Here is a 22,135-nt window from a genome sequence, read left to right on the forward strand (position 1 = left end):
CCGTAATGCTGGTCGTGGTGGCTGCAGCAATAACCTGTGAGCGGTGGTTGACATGCTGCCAGTACCGTAATGCTGGATGTGGTGGCTGCAGCGCTGACCTCTGTGAGCGGTGGTTGACATGCTGCCTTTACCGTAATGCTGGTTGTGGTGGCTGCAGTGATGACCTCTGTGAGCGGTGGTTGACATGCTGCCAGTACCGTAATGCTGGATGTGGTGGCTGCAGCGCTGACCTCTGTGAGCGGTGGTTGACATGCTGCCAGTACCGTAATGCTGGATGTGGTGGCTGCAGCGCTGACCTCTGTGAGCGGTGGTTGACATGCTGCCAGTACCGTAATGCTGGATGTGGTGGCTGCAGCGCTGACCTCTGTGAGCGGTGGTTGACATGCTGCCAGTACCGTAATGCTGGTTGTGGTGGCTGCAGTGATGACCTCTGTGAGCGGTGGTTGACATGCTGCCAGTACCGTAATGCTGGATGTGGTGGCTGCAGTGATGACCTCTGTGAGCGGTGGTTGACATGCTGCCAGTACCGTAATGCTGGATGTGGTTGCTGCAGTGATGACCTCTGTGAGCGGTGGTTGACATGCTGCCAGTTCTGTAATGCTGGATGTGGTGGCTGCAGTGATGACCTCTGTGAGCGGTGGTTGACATGCTGCCAGTACCGTAATGCTGGATGTGGTTGCTGCAGTGATGACCTCTGTGAGCGGTGGTTGACATGCTGCCAGTTCTGTAATGCTGGATGTGGTGGCTGCAGTGATGACCTCTGTGAGCGGTGGTTGACATGCTGCCAGTACCGTAATGCTGGTCGTGGTGGCTGCAGCGATGACCTCTGTGAGCGGTGGTTGACATGCTGCCAGTACCGTAATGCTGGATGTGGTGGCTGCAGTGATGACCTCTGAGCGGTGGTTGACATGCTGTCAGGACCGTAATGCTGGATGTGGTGGCTGCAGTGATGACCTCTGTGAGTGGTGGTTGACATGTTGCCAGGATTGTAATGCTGGATGTGGTGGCTGCAGTGATGACCTCTGTGAGCAGTGGTTGACATGCTGCCAGGATTGTAATGCTGGATGTGGTGGCTGCAGTGATGACCTCTGTGAATGGTGGTTGACATGCTGCCAGTACTGTAATGCTGGATGTGGTGGCTGCAGTGATGACCTCTGTGAGCAGTGGTTGACATGCTGCCAGGATTGTAATGCTGGATGTGGTGGCTGCAGTGATGACCTCTGTGGTTGACATGCTGCCAGTACTGTAATGCTGGATGTGGTGGCTGCAGTGACGACCTCCACAGCACATCAGCTTCCTATAATAAAAGTGACATCAGCCACACGTCCCATGATATTCTGTGCCGAGTAAGGGGCCAGCCGGCGGTGGCTCGTGCTTTCCTCAGCATCGGTTTAGTGCCATTGACTTCTTCACTAGACCTTCATCTTAATTACCCTTATGTCTTCATAACTGTTCTGTCGTAGTCACATCTGCATTGGAGGCTCCATAGCATAATCTGTCAAAAATGCCTAAAAGATGGGTGCAGCACTATTTTTGTTGAACTGCCTCCTTTGATGAGGTACAAGATAAACTACCAGTCTTTTATGAGGTCACATTGTTGTAGGTTTTTTCTTTTCCAGTCCACTGTATGTATCAAACTCTGTTCACACTTGTGTTCTTGGGTGTCTCTTCATATTCTAGTTTTGATAGCAATAAGTCTGTTCAGAAAGTAACAGACCCATTAGAAGTCCATGTGGTCTGTTAACCCTTTCTGGCATAGCTGTGATAGTTCTCGTCGGCCATAAGGCGAAAATGAACACAACTTATCCTCAATTGCATCCTAACGGCAATAATGGATTGAAGAAAAGCTGTTCCTGATTTGTGGCGTCTGATCGCATGGTGGCAGGACTGGTCCAGTTCACACTTGGAGCCATCTGTGTTTTTTCTTTCTTTCAGTCTGAGTCTGGCTATGGATCCGAGTCGAGCTTACGGAGGCATGGCTCCATGGTGTCCTTGGTTTCTGGAGCAAGCGGTTATTCTGCTACTTCCACGTCCTCATTTAAGGTAATCTATATATTGTCATTATCAGCTGTTCGTAGTAGTCGTAGTATTATCTAATATCTTATTGGACATTCTTAGGGTAAATGATGGGTAATGTGATCTGAACTTTTTAAGTAGTGTTGTTTTTTTACTGACTCCTACCATTTACATAATCTTACATTCATATTCAACCTTATTTTTTTATAGAAAGGACACAGTTTACGGGAGAAACTTGCTGAGATGGAGACTTTCCGTGACATTCTGTGCAGACAGGTTGACACACTGCAAAAGTATTTTGACGCTTGTGCTGATGCGGTGTGTAAAGATGAGCTGGAGCGTGATAAAGGTACGGTATATTATCCCTGTTCTCGGGATCCCTGGGGGTCTCAGAAGTCAGAACCCCCTGCTTGTCGTTGTACTTTATCCATCCTACTTTGGACAAAGTATAGCAGAGCTTATACAGATGCTTCCAATGGGATGTTCTATACACCCAAACTGTAAGGCTGGGGCTATATGGCAACAAAGGTTCTGCAACCAAAGATCATGAATGGGGTCATGTCACGCCCAGCAAGGTGCCGTAATAAATCTCAAAGTTGGAATCGCTTGGATTCTTTACAACTTTCTTTCGGCAGTACCTTGCAGGTTGCAGTGTGAACACATTTTTTTTTTTGCATTATTCTGTGATTTAGCGATGTCTTCGGACACACGATTTGTGACAGCAAAGTCGCTGCGTAACCCAAGCCCGTAATCCTATTAAAAAAAAAAAAACACAGCAAAAATATTTATGGGTCTAAATGGAGATGTTGGGGTTTTTCATTTTCCATTGTTTGTATTTGTACTACTCTTTTCTACATTGTCATCTGAATGTACAGATTTACATGATGTGTATTCTTTCGTGTGTTTTTTTGTTTTGTTTTGTTTTTTTGCTTTAGTAGTTGAAGATGACGAAGAAGACTTCCTACAAAACCACACTGGAGAGTATATTCACAACAGTAATGGGAACAGGGAAAAACGTAAGCCACTTCCTTATATGACCACTGTAACCTGGGTGGTGCTGACTGCCATCTCGCGTCTTCCAATGATGAGCCCCTTCCTATCTTCACTGCCTTTATTCCTGCTTTCCTCTCTATAACACACACTGCCCCCATTGAATATTGGCAATCCTCAGAACAGGGTGCGGTTTCTTTAGGCAGTGTATTCCAATATCTGCTGCCGCTTTTCCAGCCCTTCTGCCCTGTATCCTTGTGTGACGGTGTGTATTAACTGACAATGTCTCCCCATGATTTCCTTGCATTTCAGTCTTCCCACATGTGACGCCTAAGTGCATAAACGGAATTGATTTTAAAGGCGAAGCAATTACCTTTAAGGCCACTACAGCTGGGATATTGGCCACTCTATCGCATTGCATTGACCTTATGGTTAAGCGGGAGGACAGCTGGCAAAAACGGCTGGACAAGGTAATGGCGATTTTTGCATTGTGGTCTATTGAGGCATGATGGTCCAATTGTCAAAAACAAAGGTGGAAAAATCCGAAATTTTCTCTTAATGAATAGATCCTTAAAAGTTTTTCCATAATCAAAATTTGCCATATACAACATTTTTACGCTTATCTTGTTAGTAAACTGCTAGAGCCCCAATGATAGGACCCTTACTTATCGTGAAAGTGAGGCCCCTGAACATTATCCAGGTTGGCAGACAAGCATGCATTCTACCTGTCCATGCACAGTCTATGGGACTGACAGATCACGGAGCCAGGTGATGGTTTTGATTCTGGGAAAATGTATTTAACTCCTTAGTGAGTAATCCCATAAATGTACATCAGCACTGGTCTGACTGTGTGTGGAGCCGACTCAGGAGCTGCGCTCCATGTACAGCACGCGGTTGATGCTGGCTACGTTATATCGCTCACATGTGTGTCTAACCGCAGCGGCCGGAGCTGAGCTCTGGTTGCTGCTTGTTAATCATATAAATGCTGCCGTCAGTCTCTGACAGTGGCATTTAAATGACCTCATTAGCATTGCTCACACTCATCTACTCCCATGAAGATGGGGTACCATGGCAGCCTGGGGTCTCCTGAAGACCCCCATCACCGCCATCTTGGCACTCCTGTGAAGCTCAGCTGCAGGCCTCAACTTTCATTACAGACTGCAAATCTGTGGTATTGTTACATAGATCGAACAAGATATAAAAATTGAACCCCCCCCCCCCCCCCCTATTCCTCCATTTAAAAAAAAAAACTATTTGACATAGACCAAACTTTTACGGACAAGGTTATCATAATATAAAAATAAGCATAGAATAAGATAATAATTAACATAATAAGATAATAAAAATATTCGTTTTTGTGACACCAGCCTCCCTACAAAAATGCAATAAGGGGATCAAAACATCTTATGTGCCTCAAATCTGTATCCATAAAACAGTTGGCTTTAGATGCAAAAAAGAAGAAAAAAATCCTCATACGGCTTGATCAATGGAAATATAAAACCCACGTTTTTTATTTTATTTTTATAAACTTCTGGATTTTTTTCACCACTTACAAAAAGGTATGCAAGCATGGTATTATTGTAATTGTACTGACCTGGAGTCTTGTTGTCACGTCGTTTACCCGCACAATGAACAAAACCCAAAATAACAATTGAGGAATTGCATTTTATTTCTCTGCAATTTCCCCACAGTTGGATTTTTTTTTTTCCACGCGTTTCACTGCTTTATATGGTACAATGATTTCTTTTTTTACATTTTTTACAATCTACTTGTTCCACAAAAACACAAGCCCGTATTCAACTACGTCATTGGAGAAATATAAGTTACGGCTCTTGCAAGAAGCCAAGAAGAAAACGAAAATGCAAAATTGAAAAATTGCCATGTCTTTTAATGTGTTAAAGGTATCTCAGCACAAAATGGCTATGGAGACCAGGCACCATCATTACCGCCCGTTTGGCGTGGCCGAACAGATCGGGGCACCTTCCGACCCACTACTTTATTCTCCATCTATCTCTGCCACTATAATGCCGAGCTGTCACTCAGGGCAGAGGGGCGGAGAAAACTAGTAGGTGGGAAGGTGCACTGAACGGTTTGGTGGCACCAAGCGCCTGTACTTGGTTCCAGTGGTAATTTTGTGGAGAGAGATTACTTTTACAATTTCTGTACTTAGATGGGTTGTCCAGGCTGATCCCAAAAGTTTGCAGTCCCTCCGGCCACTGTGACTAGACATGCATGGATTCACTCATTTCACTCGTGCTGTGCTGGCCGCACACATCTAGTTGGAAGTGAATTAAAATCCGAAATGAATTAAAAATGAACCTTAAATGTGAATTTTTTAAGACTGGAATATCCTTTTAAACTAAATCTCCTATAATGGATTTCTCCTTGTAGTTAGTATTTCCGTGACGCCAACATATGGATATTGAGAACCGCAAAACCCATGCTAATATGTGAGGATTTCCTGCAGGGTAGTTCACATCTTCAGTAAAAAGCTTCTGACTAATGTGTCTGTGCGCGGATGAGATCCCATTAACGTAATTGGTAAATGTAAAGACACTGTGTGAAATATGGCAGCGGCTGCAAGTAAGCAACGGCAAACGGAGCCGGCGGTCATCCAGATCCCACCGTCTGTCCAGCGAGCGGCTCTGTGCTGTGGGTAGCACTTTCTACCGTGTGGATCAGCGAGTCGCGCACTGGACTACTAACCCTGGTGACCAGCCTTACTATTTTTTTCCCCACCCTTTCTTCATTTTGTGCATAGAATCTGACTGCCCCATGGCTGATCATAAAACCAAGCTGTGCCGCCATTCTTTTTCTAATATATAACACTAATTCTACTTATTTTAGGAGGTTGAAAAGAGAAGAAGAGTGGAAGAAGCCTACAAGAATGCCATGACCGAACTGAAGAAGAAATCGCACTTTGGTGGACCAGACTATGAAGTAGGTGTACAGTCTGCTAGGGTAACTCATTGGGACATACTGGTACGGTAGATGGATGGCAGGGGCAGAGCACATCACACGTGTTGGGGATCCTTCCTGTTTCTGACATGTTTATCATGTTGCCGCCAGCTTGCAGAATACACATTACTGCATTATATTGGTTTTCCTATATATTGGGAATGACGATTCACAGCCCAAACTGCACTCCTCTCCCAGACAGGCATCACTCCTCTGCTCTTGCAGCCGTGCCTCCCGCCAGACTGCTGGCATTGACATCCAGCAGGGGTGTCCCTTGATGGCTGCAGCCAATCGTCAATCTGATCGGCTGCAACCCTTTAATCCATCCAAAATGGGTATTGTCTCGAATGAGAAGGCTCAGGCCACTGATTGGCTGCAGCTATCCTATAGCCCGGATTTCTATATCGCCACCAGTCTGATAGCAAGGGACTCAACTGTGAGCAAAGAAGTGACGCTCATCCTTTAGAGGAGTAAAAAGTCAATATTTTTTAAATTCCATCCCTATGGGCCTATGCAGCTTGGCCCGGAATGAAGCTGATTATTGTGACACCGTGGTACTGTCCAATCCGTGGGACGTGGAGACAGCGGATTCACTCTGCTCAGGGAATAATCATCTTTTACGTTATGGCAGGAGGGACCGAACAGTTTAATTAATGAAGAAGAATTCTTTGATGCCGTTGAAGCTGCCTTGGACCGACAGGACAAGATCGAGCAGGTAGTTGTGATGCGATGTGTCGCCGGCAGTTTTATGGGAAGCGGATTGGGAAACCTTACATATCTGTACCCGACACGTTATGCTCCATAACCGGGAGTAATCTGCCCCTTTCCACCAGGAGAGGTCTGTACGAGTAGATGCTACTAGAGTGGAGACTGGATGGTGAAGACCACCTTTCCCCAGGTCAAAAGTATCAGCTTTTCTCTTCTGTTATTCCCGCTGCTCCCCCTGAGTGTTCAGTTTTTTGTTTTTGTTTTTTTTTTTAAATCCTCAATACGGTTCCAGATATCGGGGCCTTTTCATTTAATACTATTTTTAGGGTCTTTACAAAGTGGCAAGGTTTATTATTCTGTGCAATGCCCCCTTGTAAACACCATAGAAAGTAGTAACAACTAAAACCCAGATCTCTGGAATAGTATGGAGAATTTAACAAAAAAAAATTACTCATCGGAGTAGTGGAAATAAAGGCCACTCTGGAGCTGGTAACATGTCCTCTTTAAGCAGCCGTTGGTCATGCATGCTCCCTCATGTATGATCCTAGAACGCATACATACAGGACACACATACGTCTTCTTCATTGCTGAAGGGCCCACTCCAAAGACAAGTGCTCTTCTACACACAGGGGGATGTACTAAATGTATTTAATTGACTTTTTTTTGTTATTTTCTTGTAGTGTCAGTCAGAAAAGACCAGATCACACTTGTCTTCATCGTTACCAGCTAGTGATGCTTTCATTGGTTTGGAAAGTCATCGATTTGTCCGAGCGGTAAGTTTAATGAAAACGGTCTGATTTGTAAAATCTCATGTCTGAATGGACTCCAGCCATTATCCGCTTCCCAATTTTGGACATGCCCAGTACATCATGGAAGGGAATGACTTCCCAATTTGGACGTCATGGCTATTTTGTGGCACCGTGTTAGGGTACGTGTCCACGGTCAGGATGGCCGGCGGTATCGCCGGAGCAGCGAAGCCGCTCGGCGCTAAGCCCCGCCCCCTTTCTGGGACGCAATGATGCCGGATGTGTTAACTGTACACATCCGGGATCATTGCACCCTCGCATAGCGCCCTGTGATATTACTTGCGGCGACGCAGCGTCGCCGCAGGTAGCACGGACATGCTGCGATCTGAAAAGAAGCGCAGCATGTCCGGAGTCGCAGGGAAGTCGGATGCGTGTTTCCACGCATAGTGGACACGGGATTTCATAAAATCCCCTCCACTATGCTGGAACATCTGGACGCTGCTTGTTTGACGCTGCAGCTCTGCGCAGCGTCAAACAAGCAGCGTTTACTGACCGTGGACACATACCCTTAAGGTGCCTGCTGAATCTTACAGCAGGGCACCTTGGCTCATCGTCATGGGGGGGGTTTCGTCGCCCCTCCCCAGCAACTACCATTGCTGTGATTGGCTGTTCAATTCTGAACAGCCAATAACAGCAATTTCAGTTTTTCAGGCTGGAACCTAGCAATGCCAGCGTCACCAGCCCAGCACTGATTGGTGCGATCGGACAGTGACATCGATTGCACTAATCATAATGCAGAGATGCAATCTGACCCCATAATGACCACTCTGCACTTCCTAATTCTGGCTTGGGGACGTTGCAGAGCGGTCATTGTGGTGTTCTGTCGTGCTGTACTGGGCTCTGTGGTGCCACAGACTTTTTCAAGCCTGTGCCACCATTGCTGCTGGCGTTTCTGCAATTCCTCAAAAAAGTCCTTGATCCGCTCCAATCCACTCCTCTCCGCCCCCTCACCTCTCCCTAACGCCTCACACTCTGCCCTTTTACCGCTGAACACTGGTCAGTGCTTGAGCACTTTTGTTTGGCAGGTTTTTTTCTCCATGCGTCCTGCAGCTGCCGAGCACTGATCAGACGCACATCACTGATCAGCGTTTGTTCTCGCTTTTGGCCAGGACTCTTTTTTTTTTTTTTTTTTTTTCCCCCTTAATCACCTTTTTGCACCACATCAGTGCCTATGTCCTACAGCCGTTGAGCAGAGGTCAGTGACACACATCACTGGTTGGCATCCGGTTGTTTTCTTTTTAGTTGCTAGGACTAGATTGGGGACAGTAAAAATATGCCTTAATAATCAGCTTCTACTACAGTATTTCTCACTGAATTTTTTTTTTAGTCAGGGTTAGTATCCGATAGCAAAGCGGGTAAAAAAAACCAATCACATTCATGAGCCTACAGCCATCGCACGTTGATCAGCGACACACATCACTGATCAGTAAACATCACTGATCAGTATCCATCACTGATCAGTATCCGGTGGTTGTTTTTCTTTTTTCACACAAATGTTTTTTAAAAATTATTTAGGTTAGTTGACAGGACTAAATTAGGGACAGTAAAAATATACTGTAGTAATCTTCATCTACAGTATTAATTTTTTTTTACTGAATATAGTAAGTGTCTGCGTCAGTTGCGGGCGCTCAATAATCTTTTTTTTTTTTTTTTTTTTTTTTACTGATGTCCGTTTTAATAAGTTTTTTTTCATTTTCCAACTTTTTACGTTTTTATTATATTATCTTTCTTTATACCAAACACACACCTAAACACAATAAAAAATAAAATGTGCGACACACAAGTAAAAACATTTGTGAAAAAAGTTAAATGTTTGTTTGTTTTTTTCCTTCCACATTTATTCAGTTCCTGTAAAGCACCTAAAGGGTTGTTAAACTTTTTTGGGGATATTTTCTGTCATATAGGCCCCTCAGTTACTTCAAATGTGATGTGGTCCCTAAAAAAAAAAAAAAAGTTTTGTAAATTTTATTGGAAAAATGAGAAATCGCTGGTCAACTTTTCACCTTATTAACTTTCTGGAAAAAAAGTATTTAAAAAATTGTGCTGATGTAAATTAGACATGTGGGAAATGTTATTTACTAACTGTTTTGTGAGACATACTCTCTGATTTAAGGGCATACAAATTAAGTTTGAAAATGGCTAAATTTTGGCCAAATTTCCCATTTTTTTCACAAATAAATGCAAGTCCTATGTAAGAAATTTTGCCACTATCGTGGAGTACAAAACAGGCTCAGAATCAGTGGGATCCGTTGAAGCGTTCCAGAGTTATTACCACACAAAGTGACAGTGGTCAGAATTGTAAAAATTGGCCTGGTCAGGAAGGTGAAAATAGACTTCGGGGTGAAGGGGTTAAAAAGCGTTTTCTGTCTTCAGAAACAGAAATGACAAACTGCTTTATGCTCCCTGGGTCAATAAGTCTATACTGCTGTTCCCGATGTCTGATAATGTCACGGATAGTAAACTCCATTTTATTGATTGGCTGCAGTGCTTTCGATGTGGCGTCAGCGCTGCAGACAGTATCAGACGTCGGGGGCAGTGGTGGAGACTCAGGGCTGCACCTGAGTAGTGTGAGTAAAGCACAGTTTGTCTGTCTAGTGGGGTTTTCTGAATACCCCCTTAAATGCGCCATGTTAATCGTTGCTTGGGAAAGGATTGTTCTACAATCTGATCATTATACTTCCGAATAACGTACTTGTTTGATGCAGGTCGATGAGATGGTACAGAACCACATGACTTACTCACTACAAGATGTCGGCGGAGACGCAAACTGGCAACTTGTTGTAGAAGAAGGAGAAATGAAGGTAATTTATCATTTAAGTCGCCAAATAAAAGGACGACTTTTTCCTGCCACTGACTGATGAATCTGATCTTTGCAGGTTTATAGAAGGGAAGTAGAAGAAAATGGCATCGTTCTTGACCCCCTGAAGGCCACGCATTCTGTGAAAGGAGTCACAGGGCACGAAGTGTGCCAGTACTTCTGGAATGTTGATGTACGCAACGACTGGGAGAGTAAGACCATTTCTACAGCCAAATATACTAGTATTGTGTTTGTTTGTTTCTTTCTTTTTCTTTTTTTTTTTTGCATTTTATTCATTTGGTGTTTGTTGTTTATGTCCCGACAGCAACCATTGAAAATTTTCATGTTGTTGAAAAACTATCTCCAAATTCGATAATCGTGTACCAGACGCACAAGGTATGTCAATCTATTCCACTTCTGTAACATTGTTTTTCTGCAGATCCTCACCACAGCTTCAGAAAACTGCTACAGATAAAGGCAGATCTGGGGAGTCTGGGATATCCTAGCCTAATAACCGTAATGGGCGGCAAAGGAGGATTAAAGGGAGTTGGTCACCCCATCTAAACGCAAATCAAATTGAGTTTATAGTCATATCAGGGACTTGGCCCCTATAAGAATCATACATTTAGTGTATTAATCTCTTCCGTGTCCAAATAAACACGGTTTAATCAATATGCAAAGTATGATGTTCGGTGAATGCTTAGCATGGCCCTTGGCACTGTTCTACCCCTGAACTAGCATCACACTGCCCCTTGTTGTATCTGGATTGACAGTGCTCACTTCCCTAGGTAAAGGTATAATAATGTCACGAGCCCCGGGAAACCCGATGCAAGAGCTGAGTGTTTTTTCTTTGGGTGAGGGGGAATAGGGCACTTAAGAATGGGGGGCCTCCAAGTCCCCTATATGATTGTGAACATAGTCTGTTTTGTGTTGGGATTATTTTTCATTAGAAAATCTATAAATATGTTTTCCTTTTAAAGCTAAAGCATTTCCCAGCAGCCCCCCTGCTTCTCCTAAGTGCTGCAGGCTGCTCCCTCTGTTTTCCTCTGCTTACAGAGTTGCCACACTCGAAGTGGGACAGAGCAACATTTTTGTCCATATTAGATACGACGCTAATACATGTATGTAATATAGTTGTTGTAATAGTTTAAAATTATATTTAGGTACACTATCCCCACCTACCCCTCCAAAAAAGTCAGCAGGATCAAAGAAGATAGTCTGAAATATCTGTATATTCAGGTTCTTAATGGCCACTGAATTTGCTCACCAATGTCTATACAAGAAAAGTAATCCTGTCTGGCTTATGGCTAAACGCCTGGTACATTGGTTACACATACGGCTCTGCGACAGCTATATTATACAAACACTCGCACAGTACATCTACAACCATAGTGTACGTACAAACACACCCGCTACAGCCATTGTACAACACGTCCACTAAAGTTGTAGAATACACACTCAGATCTGCTGTAGCCAAAGTGCACACATTCCCACAGTTCTGTTACCCCATAGTGCGCGCACACAGAAGTGCAGACATGTCACACAGTAAGACGCAGTGTGTAGGGCGGACGACGCCGGCTGAGTTAGGGAGTGCCTGTCTATAAACGTCCCTGCTCACCTCGTGTGTTCAGCCGGACCTGCAGAAGGGCACATGATACACTGGCAGTCTATGGAGTAAAGAACCATAGAAGTGCATGTACTTCATCATTACCGTTCAGACTACAGGAGGACACTTCCAAAGGCGACTGTAGAGTAATCTGATGGGGTAATAGTTGCAGGACGGTCCACATTTACCAATGCTTGGTATTGGTAATTGTATGTAGGGATGCCTATAGATGTTTTATGGGAACCATCTGAAGGTGGGAATAACACGTGAAGCAAAGAGCTGCTATACTTCTCTCCATGTCACTATATAAATGTGCGTTTTTAGAACCAGGTATCCAGTATGGAGTAGTAGTTCTAGGATTGGGTTTGGGACATCCTGTCACTAATCCAATTAAGGAACATTTTTGTCTACTTCTCCCAAGGCTAAAATGGCTGTTCCTGGCACCAATAGATACCGTATATACTCGAGTATAAGCCGACCCGAGTATAAGCCGAGTCCCCTAATTTTGCCACAAAAAACTGGGAAAACTTAATGACTCGAGTATAAGCCTAGGGTGGAAAATGCAGCAGCTATCGGTAAATGTCAAAAATAAAAATAGATACCAATAAAAGTAAATTTATTTGAGACCTCAGTAGGTTAAGTGTTTTGAATATCCATATTGAATCAGGAGCCCTATATAATGCTCCATACAGTTCATGATGGGCCCCATAAGATGCTCCATATTAAAATATGCCCTATATAATGCTGCGCAAATGTTGATGATTGCTCCATAGACACATTTGCCCCATATGCTGTTGCTGCGATTGAAACAAAAAAAAACCAAAAAAATCACTTACCTCTCGTCGCTCAAGTCTTCGGCACTTGCTATAGTCACCTTTCCCCGTTCCACCACCGTGTCATCGCGCCCTCTGACCTGAGCGTCACTGCAGAGGACGGGGAAAACTGAGCCCGGCGATGGAACCAGGTGAGGTGAATATCGTGCAATGCCCCCGTTATACTCGCCTGCTCCTGGAGCGGTCCCTGCACGACCCTGGTTCTCCGGGCGCCGGCAGCTTCTTCCTGTATTGAGCGGTCACATGGTACCGCTCATTACAGTAATGAATATGCGGCTCCACCCTGTGACTGCTCAACGCTGGAAAAAGCTGCCGGCGCCCAGAGAACCAGGGGCGTGCAGGGACCGCACCAGGAGCAGGCGAGTATTATTAGACATCTGCCGCTCCCCCTCCCCTGCCGACCGCGGGGATTGACTAGAGTATAAGCCGAGATGGGGCATTTTCAGCCTAAAAAAATGGGCTGAAATTCTCGGCTTAAACTCGAGTATATACGGTAACTATCATAATTTTTGAATTACTTAAAAAAAAAAAAAAAAAGTCCCTTTTAAGAACATGTTAGATTCAATCCAAAGGCCGACTAATGGTGTTTAACCTGTAATATGTGAGTGTTAATGAAAATGGCCTATGTTGTGATTCCCAGCGAGTATGGCCGGCTTCTCAGCGAGACGTGTTGTATTTATCCGCCATCCGGGTGATACCAGCTGCCAGTGAGAATGAGACGGACACTTGGATCGTGTGCAACTTCTCCGTGGACCATGACAACGCTCCTGTGAGTATATGGCGGCTCTGGGTGCAGGCTATACTGGGATTACAGCTTAATCTGTAAGAAAGCGATGGTGGATTATAAATCCCCATCTATTAAACTGCCAGGATTCAGCAGGTTACCACTTATTTATTTATTTTATTTTTTTTTTTTTACAACAAGAGTCATGATGTGTTTGGAATAACCAACCAGCCAGGGCCAACTAATACCAGGCATATATAGTAATCTAGTATTGGGCTTCAGAGGGGGAAATGCAATTTCTTTTTGGCCTGAAGGCACCACATGGTCACATCGGAGAACCCAGGAGGTGGTGAAATTGGCTTTATCACAGTATTGAGCACCTGAAAAATGCTTTACTGAATGCTCAGAATTTTAACTTGTGCATATGTTTTTGTTTTTTTTTTGCTTTTTAAGCTTAACCGGTGTGTACGTGCCAGAATCAACATCGCCCTGATCTGTCAGACTCTGGTTAGTCCACCAGAGGGTAACAAGGAGATCAGCAGAGACAACATTCAGTGCAGAATTACATACGTTGCTAATGGTGAGACTCCCGTGCTTAGTTTGATGACTATACATTGCCAGCCCCCTGCATCGGCCGTTCTGCTGTGGCATTAGTCCTATTCCCGCATCTTACAATCTTTACGTTTATTTGGTTCTTTTTTTAATTTTGGTTTGTCTACATGGTAACTGCTAAGTAATCTATCCAGGCACTGGGTTTTGATTTGTTCTTTCTTTCCTTTAGTGAACCCGGGAGGGTGGGCTCCTGCCTCTGTACTACGGGCAGTGGCCAAACGGGAATACCCCAAATTTCTTAAAAGGTTTACTACATATGTGCAGGAGAAGACCTCAGGCAAATCTATACTTTTCTAGCAATTGCCAGGTAAGACGTGTTACTGGATTATTGGTCTTTGGTGTTCTGAGGATTTTAGGGCCAACAGCAGTGAAATTCTATAGGGGTTTAGCTACCTATTGTAGGTTGATAGATGGTGGTAGCCTTCAGGTATGAAAGCAAAGCATGGTGGCAACATTTATGGAGTTTATATGTAGTATTAAATATAACCTTTTGGTCAGATAGTTCCCATTAGTTACCCTGCTTGTTTTCCCAGCATGAATGATCACTATAATACTGTTACCCCTCTACTTGAAGGTGTGTGTGTGTATTTTTATTTTCTTTACTCCTTCATGACTGGGTCAATTTCCGTTTTTACCTCCCTGTCTTCCTAGAGCCATAACTTTTTATTTTTCTGTCAATAGATCCATATGAGAGCTTGCTTTATTGTGGGACGAGTTGTACTTTTGAACTGTCAGATCACAACATTGCTGCATATAACAGAAATCACTGTCTCCTTTCAATCCTGGCCACATGCAGAGTTTCAATGGAGCTCCTGTAGTGACCAGCATGGGGGTCTTCAGTAGACCCCCAGCTGTCATAGCAAGCAACCCATGATCACATCACAGGTGCGCCAATGGGCTCAGAGAATGACGCACACCCATGCCGGGGTGTCTTAAATGTAACAGGTTAACAATCGCAGGTGGAGCACAGTTTTAGCGGCAGTTCCTTTCGCCCCGTGAGCCCACTCCATACACCCACTTCCAACTTGCACAGTACATGTACGGCGGATGTCGTGAAGGGGTTGTTAAAGTCTAACTCTGATCGCTATGAGTAACTTGGCCAGCTTTTTGTGACACCCTTTTGAGATTTTAATGTTTTTACAGTTTTTTTTTCTTCTGAATTTGTTTTGACCCTTGAGTGATGATGGCGTGGGGCTGGCATGTGACTGCTCGTTTTTGCCATCTTCCTACAGGTCTGACATTTATCACTGTCCTGTGGGTAGGTGATAAACGATTAGGCTAATCCTAGTGAATTAAATGAATAATGAAATGATTATAATTGTAGCAAATATTTATCATCTTGGGGCTACACATTGACAACATGTAGCATGAAAGCAGGGATCGGTTACGAGTCGCATTACATAGCCGGGATAACATGATACAGCTGACTTGTAACTAAGACTCCATGGTATTCTTCAGTGGCTGCTTGCATTGGCGCAGTGATACTATACAGTCTCTTAGGCAGGGAGCACCATAGGCCGAGATGCGTTGTCCTGCCCCTACTAGATCCCATCATATAATCCTCCTCCAGAGATAAGTATCTGCTGCTTACTCCATTCATTGATGTCCTCTCCTTCCTAACAGACCGGTCTCGTCCTGCAGTGAAATGAAGAGGCGGTATGAACATTCCACGATGGATCAAGCCTTGAATTTTCACCTTCAAGATGGCGTTTGTAATTAATATACACATGGAGGTATCTTCCTGAGGAGACTGAACATCAAACACTATTGGACTTCTGCACCTTTCTGGACTCTTGTAAAAATTCTAAACCTACTAAATACCATGATTGCGTTTTCTTACGATCCTTTTTGATTTTGCTTGCTTGCTTTGAAGCATCACATAAAATGAGTAACTATAAGGATGGAGGCTTTAATTTTCTACAACCGGAAACTGCTTACCTACCATAGGCCTGTAAAAATAATAAAGCCATAACGGTCTTGTGTTTCTGGGCAAGGTGAGGGATATACGCAGAAACACGTGGCGTTTTCAAGGGTTTTTTTTTTTTTTTTAAGGCAGTTTTTGGTTGGAAGGCTTTTGGGGTGGTTTTGTTTTGGGTTGTTTTTTTTGTTTTTTTTCTTCTTTCTGTGCTAGCCGGTGGCTAGCTGCCGTGATGGTGATAACTGAGGGCTGTTCTAAGCTATGGCTTTGCCTTTCCTTGTGGAACGCCAATGAAGACTTAAGTCTGATGGAGTTTCATGAAAAAAAAAAAAAAATTCTAAGAAAGCTTTATTTTTTTTCATAAATCTATATATTTCTATTTGTATTTTTAGTTGCATTAATAACTTGGAGCAAAAATGTAAGTGTGTTCTGTAACTTGATCCAGAAATTTCACAATCACTCCTTGACCAGATGGGAATCTATTTAGCAGAAATTGGGTTCTCTCCAGACGTTTTATCTCGTTCAGAGTGTGCAGACCGTCACTTTTTTTTTAATTTTTTTTATGATGGTGTTTTTGCTGCAGCTTCAATCTCTGGTGTGACTTGAACTGTCTTACTTCATACCTCTAGCGGAAGTACAGCTGTGAATGTATCCGTCATCTAAACACAATGGAGGCCGCCATATTGGTGGAGGGAAACATTAGTGCCTCGTTCTTCAGTCAATGGATCCCAGTGAATGGCTCGGCTCATCACAATGTGCTTGCCTCCATCCGTGTATAGGCAATAGGTACATTATTAAATGCTGCAACCTTTAGGCCGGGGGTCCGTAATCCCAACAATCAAACCATCACTGGCGAGCCTTTTAATGCCCTTAACCTTTTTTTTTTTTTCTGTATTACAATATTGTTTTAATACTGTTCCTGCTTCTCAAATCATGTGGCGAATTTTATTATATTTTTATGACCATTTTTTGTCAATTGATCCATCGGCACAGTTCTTACCCTTCTGTATGAGTGCAATATCCACAACCCTACGTCTTCTAGGTTCGCTGTACGATAAAAGGGGAGAACTGTGAATTTTGCACAAGATGGCTTATTGTTAGGTTTGTTTGTAAATCCCTGTTCGGTGACAATCTTGTTTTAGTGGGATTTGGGAAGGGGCTTGATTATATAGGTATGTGGCGGGGGGAGGGGACACATACTTATTCGAAAAGGTTATCCAAAAAGTTTTGTCCACGTGTCACAAAGTGAGCTGCTTCCTGAGCCTTGCAGCCGACAGTCTTCAAAATCCGCCTAGCGGGTGCACAGTCTAGATCCTCGTCTCAAAAAGATTCCAAACGTTTTCCAATCAAAAGTGTGTTAATTTGGAAATCATTACAAGCGATCGTTCCAGCCTGCAATGTAAAATCCTTTTGTTTTAATCACGGTCACGTCCGTCATACGTTTACCATCCCGGTTATTGTGAGTGTGGTTGGGAATCCCAGCGGACTCCTCCGCTCCATTGATTCATATCAGTCTTGTGCATCTGTCGAAATAGATTTACGGTATATATTGGTGTCCCTTATCGAATGATTAACCTCTTCATAAGCTAGGTTACAATGAGTATATGGAAACAGATGTATATAATTGGAGTATTGTGTAAAAACTTTATAAACCACTGCCCGTAGACTTTTTGTGCTTTGGGGGTCTCTGTCCCCTGAAGCTTTTCGCGGGATGGTTTACTTGCTTTTAATTGTATACAACGCACATAACAAAATATACATATATATATATCTCTCTATATTGCCTTACCACTAAAAAGCTCTGTTCAAGAAATGATCCAGAAGTAGAAGTGCCTACGTGGTAATGAGCAGATGACCGGAAGTCTACACAAATATTTTAAATGAGTCTTGTGATTTTTGTATTAAATTTTTTTTTTTTGAAAGGCCACTTATCCTGGTATGTAAAAAAAAAAAAAAAAAAACCTTCCAAATCTAGTTAATGAATGTTGAACATGCTCGGTTATATCTGGTTAATATCGTGGACTTTGGCACTTTCAGTGATGGGAAAGCCTGCAGTGCGTTCAGCCATAATACATCGCAGACCTGTCCAAGAGCTGAATTTGAAAGCTTTATTTTCCAAAAAGGCTTATGGGACGTTTACAAAATAATATATAAATCTTAATATCATTAGTTGCATTTGCACTAAATGTGATGTACTTTTGCTATTCTGTAAATAAATGTATTACACTAAGTTCTAGGCATCCTGTTTGTATACATAGTGAATGTACATAAATCTGTATGGTGTGTTTGTATGGGAAATGAATCCTAGGTTTGCACACCACCAGATTAGACAAGGAAAGTGTAATCTCATGAACATACAGGTACCTTCACACGAAACGACTTTGTAACGATATCGCTAGCGATCCGTGACGTTGCAGCGTCCTGGCTAGCGATATCGTTTAGTTTGACACGCAGCAGCGATCAGGATCCTGCTGTGATATCGCTGGTCGTTGAACAAAGTTAAGAACTTTATTTGGTCGTCAGACTGGCGTGTATCGTTGTGTTTGACACCAAAAGCAACGATACCAGCGATGTTTTACACTGGTAACCAGGGTAAACATCGGGTTACTAAGCGCAGGGCCGCGCTTAGTAACCCGATGTTTACCCTGGTTACCAGCGTAAAATGTAAAAAAAACAAACAGTACATACATGCGTCCCCCGGCGTCCGCTTCCCACACTGACTGAGCACCGCAAAGTGAGAGTGAAAGCACAACACAGTGACATCACCGCTGTGCTGTTAGGGCCGGCGCTCAGTCAGTACAGGAAGCGGACGGCGAGGGACGTGAATGTGAGTATGTACTGTTTTTTTTTTTTTACATTTTACGCTGGTAACCAGGGTAAACATCGGGTTACTAAGCGCGGCCCTGCGCTTAGCAACCCGATGTTTACCCTGGTTACCCGGGGACCTCGGGATCGTTGGTCGCTGGAGAGCGGTCTGTGTGACAGCTCTCCAGCGATCAAACAGCGACGCTGCAGCGATCGGCATCGTTGTCGCTATCGCTGCAGCGTCGCTTCGTGTGAAGGTACCTTAAGTGAGATGCATTTGTTCTCTTAGGATTGACTCATGTAAGCGAGTGAGAATTATAAGGTGTCTCAATCCAAGGTCAAGAAAGTGGTATCATCTCTCTGAGGTTGGGGTCATGCGAGAGAATCGGGCCGGTTATGCTAATGTTACTCAGATCATACTCTATCAGCATTTGAGCCAAGTGTCTTCTTACTGTGATCTGATTCTCTCGTATGAGAGTCTAGTGTCACAGGTGTGGAGAAATAGGAGAACGTAATTTCTCCATCTTCTCCATTTACTGTGTTCGCTGTAATCGGACTGCACTCAGATGGCCTACATTTTTCACAACTCCAGACCTGAGAACAGACAATGTGGGAGACGTTTGTCCGCTGCTTTTAACAAAATGTACTTTTCATGTTATCTCCTCAGTACTCACTTGGATTTCCTTCTTTTGAGGTTCACATAGACAGACTTTTCTGGCCCTTGTCCCCAGGGCTGTGGAGTCGGTAAGCTAAACCTCGGACTCCTCAATTTCCATGTCTCTGACTCCACCAAAATGGGCTCAGACTCCACGACTCTGACTCCACAGCCTTGCTTCTCCCTGCAAGTGGCAGTTGTATATCGCCCTCCGGACCCCTCCAGTCAGTTCCTTGATCACCTTGCCTTCTGGCTTCCACACATTTTAGCCTGTGACATCCCTCTCATCATGGGGACTTTAACTTAACCCCTTCACCTGCCCACCAGCCTCCAGCCAGTTTTCACCTTCCTGACCAGGCCAATTTTTTCATTTCTGACCAGTGTCACTTTGAGTGATTCTAAGGCTTTTTTTGTGACATATGGTATTTTGTGATAGTGGTTAATTTTGGTCGATATGACTTTGGTTTATTTGTGAAAATATCGAACATTTTGCAATTGTCAAATTTTATTTTTCCCTTCCCCAATGACGGCACACCTGAGAGGGGATCCGCCCAGCCAGGACAGGAAACCCTACTGAAAATAAAAGGGCGGTACCTCTGTCGCTTCAGTTGGGTTTCCTGCCCTGACAGGGACCCTCGTGCTGAACACGGCAGAAGTTTCCATTTACCCAGGTCCTGTCCCGGTGTGGAAGAACAGGCAGCTCCTGTGCGTCGGTGTCTGGAAGCACCGTCTGCAGGTCCTCCGGGTCTCTGCGTCTGAGCGGGCGTTGTTGCAGCACGGACAGATATTCCAGCTCCTTCCGTGGCTGCCACGCCGCCCTCCTCCCTCTGCCGGCATCCAGGTGCGGCGGCCACTTCCAGGTCGCCCGTCTGACGTCACGCACAAGGCACACTGGGAATGGGCATGCCCGCATGACGTCGGGGGCGGGCGCCGGATCCAAGATGAAGAAACGCCGGCCGGTGGAAAGGGACTCCAGAGGAGGGGAGGGGCTACTATTGGGCACCGGAGGAGGCAGGGAGTGCAGTGGTCCCCCCATAAAAGGGTGCTTGACCACAGAAGATGCGCTCATGTCCAAAAGCTTCAGCATGGAAGTGGGACAACAGGAGTAGCAGCCACCGCCATCACAGCAGCAGCGTCAGGAGCTCTCGCCAGATGCCTTGCCGAGCGACCAGCACAGGAGCAGCCGCTCAAGTGGTAGCAGCAGCTGTCCTGTGCGGCAAGACTCTTCAGCGTCCAGAAAGGACACTGCATGTGCATCTGTCCAGCCTCCAAAACCGATACCCTTGACCAGGGGTGTCAAACTGCATTCCTCGAGGGCCTCAAACCATGCGTGTTTTCAAGATTTCCTTCTCATTGCACAAGGTGCTGGAATCATTCTGTGCAGGTGATTAAATGATCACCTGTGCAATACAAGGAAATCCTGAAAACATGACCTGTTTGCAGCCCTTGAGGAATGCAGTTTGACACCCCTGCCCTTGACTGTCGGCGGGGGTGAGTGATCAACGTGAATGTCACCCTTATGGTAACAGGGTCCATTTTTTCTGTTTGATCACTAAGGGTTGAGGAAATCTAGCGGCAAAACAAAGAACAGTGAATGTGCCCTTTGTAAAGCCCCACTTGCAGTTCAGTGGCAGAAGGACCCTCTGCTCTGACTGCATTTATAAAACCATACAGGATGAGACCCCTAATTTCGCCACTAGCCTTAAAGCCATAATACAGGCAGAGATAAAAGACTCCTTAAAACTGGCCCTTAAAAAAGCAGGGAGGAAAAGCCGTAAGGTGTCTACGGATTCGGAGGGCTCTCAGAAACAGGAGAGTCAAAAATCATCCCGGTCTCCCTCTACCTCCTCCGCCTCTATCCAGTCCTCAGATTCCTCCTCAGATAGTGATACAGGGGGTCATCCATGTTTCCCAACTGAGGATGTAGAAAAATTAGTCAAAGCGGTCAGAACTGCAATGGGTCTTAAAGAGGAAAAGACACCTAAGTCACTTGAGGATGTCATGTTTGGCGGTTTAGAGGAAAAAAGAAAACGAACATTTCCGGTCAATGCAAAAATCAAAGCATTGATCGAAAAAGAATGGAAAAAAACTGAAAGAATGGGTACATTACCTTCTTCATCAAAAAGAAGATATCCTTTTGAAGAAAGACTCCAAATCCTGGGAGAAAATCCCTAAAATTGACGGTGCGGTAGCCAAATCTTTGAAAAAATCGTCCCTTCCATTAGAAGATTCAGGTGTCATAAAAGATCCACTGGACAAAAAAAGCAGATGGGTTTTTAAAACACATCTAGGAAGCCGCTGCAGGGGGCTTGAAACCAGCTATAGCTGGGACATGTACAGCTCGCGCTTTTATGGTCTGGTTACAGCAGATAGAAGACCACCTAAGGGATAAAGTTCCGAGGAATGACATTCTTGCAAACATATCCCTAGTTCAAGGGGCAGCAGCTTTTTTGGCAGATTCCTCCGTGGACTCTGCAAGTTTAACAGCTAGAGCAGCGGGCCTGTCCAATGCGGCCAGGAGAGCCCTATGGCTTAAAGGTTGTCTGGGAGATTTGCCATCCAAACATAAGCTATGCACCATCCCATGCGACGGTCAACTCCTCTTTGGGAAAAAGTTAGAAGAGATCTTGGAACAGGCAGGAGACAAAGACAGCCTTTCCAACCTTCCCTAAAGATCCTAAAAAAACTTTTTTTCGGAGAACATTTA

General features: G+C 44.4%; 1 protein-coding gene across 2 annotated transcripts in view; it reads left to right on the plus strand.

Annotated features, from left to right (window-relative positions):
* CERT1 (ceramide transporter 1) overlaps positions 1–18,198 on the plus strand; it is a 64,540-nt gene extending 46,342 nt beyond the window's left edge. The window contains exons 4-17 of one of the 2 annotated variants that reach the window (XM_077287405.1): positions 1,936–2,043; positions 2,227–2,365; positions 2,952–3,032; positions 3,319–3,476; positions 5,854–5,946; positions 6,596–6,679; positions 7,353–7,445; positions 10,184–10,279; positions 10,355–10,487; positions 10,601–10,671; positions 13,355–13,483; positions 13,892–14,018; positions 14,220–14,357; positions 15,674–18,198. In XM_077287405.1, coding sequence (XP_077143520.1) covers positions 1,936–2,043; positions 2,227–2,365; positions 2,952–3,032; positions 3,319–3,476; positions 5,854–5,946; positions 6,596–6,679; positions 7,353–7,445; positions 10,184–10,279; positions 10,355–10,487; positions 10,601–10,671; positions 13,355–13,483; positions 13,892–14,018; positions 14,220–14,347 — 1,440 coding nt within the window. In that variant the 3' untranslated portion in view covers positions 14,348–14,357; positions 15,674–18,198. The remainder of the gene's footprint in view (positions 1–1,935; positions 2,044–2,226; positions 2,366–2,951; positions 3,033–3,318; positions 3,477–5,853; positions 5,947–6,595; positions 6,680–7,352; positions 7,446–10,183; positions 10,280–10,354; positions 10,488–10,600; positions 10,672–13,354; positions 13,484–13,891; positions 14,019–14,219; positions 14,358–15,673) is intronic. The other variant, XM_077287413.1, reaches the window with a different exon arrangement.
* The last annotated feature ends 3,937 nt before the right edge of the window (positions 18,199–22,135 follow it).

The sequence above is a fragment of the Ranitomeya variabilis genome, chromosome 1 (assembly GCF_051348905.1).
Source record: "Ranitomeya variabilis isolate aRanVar5 chromosome 1, aRanVar5.hap1, whole genome shotgun sequence".
Classification (NCBI taxonomy): Eukaryota; Metazoa; Chordata; class Amphibia; order Anura; family Dendrobatidae; genus Ranitomeya; species Ranitomeya variabilis.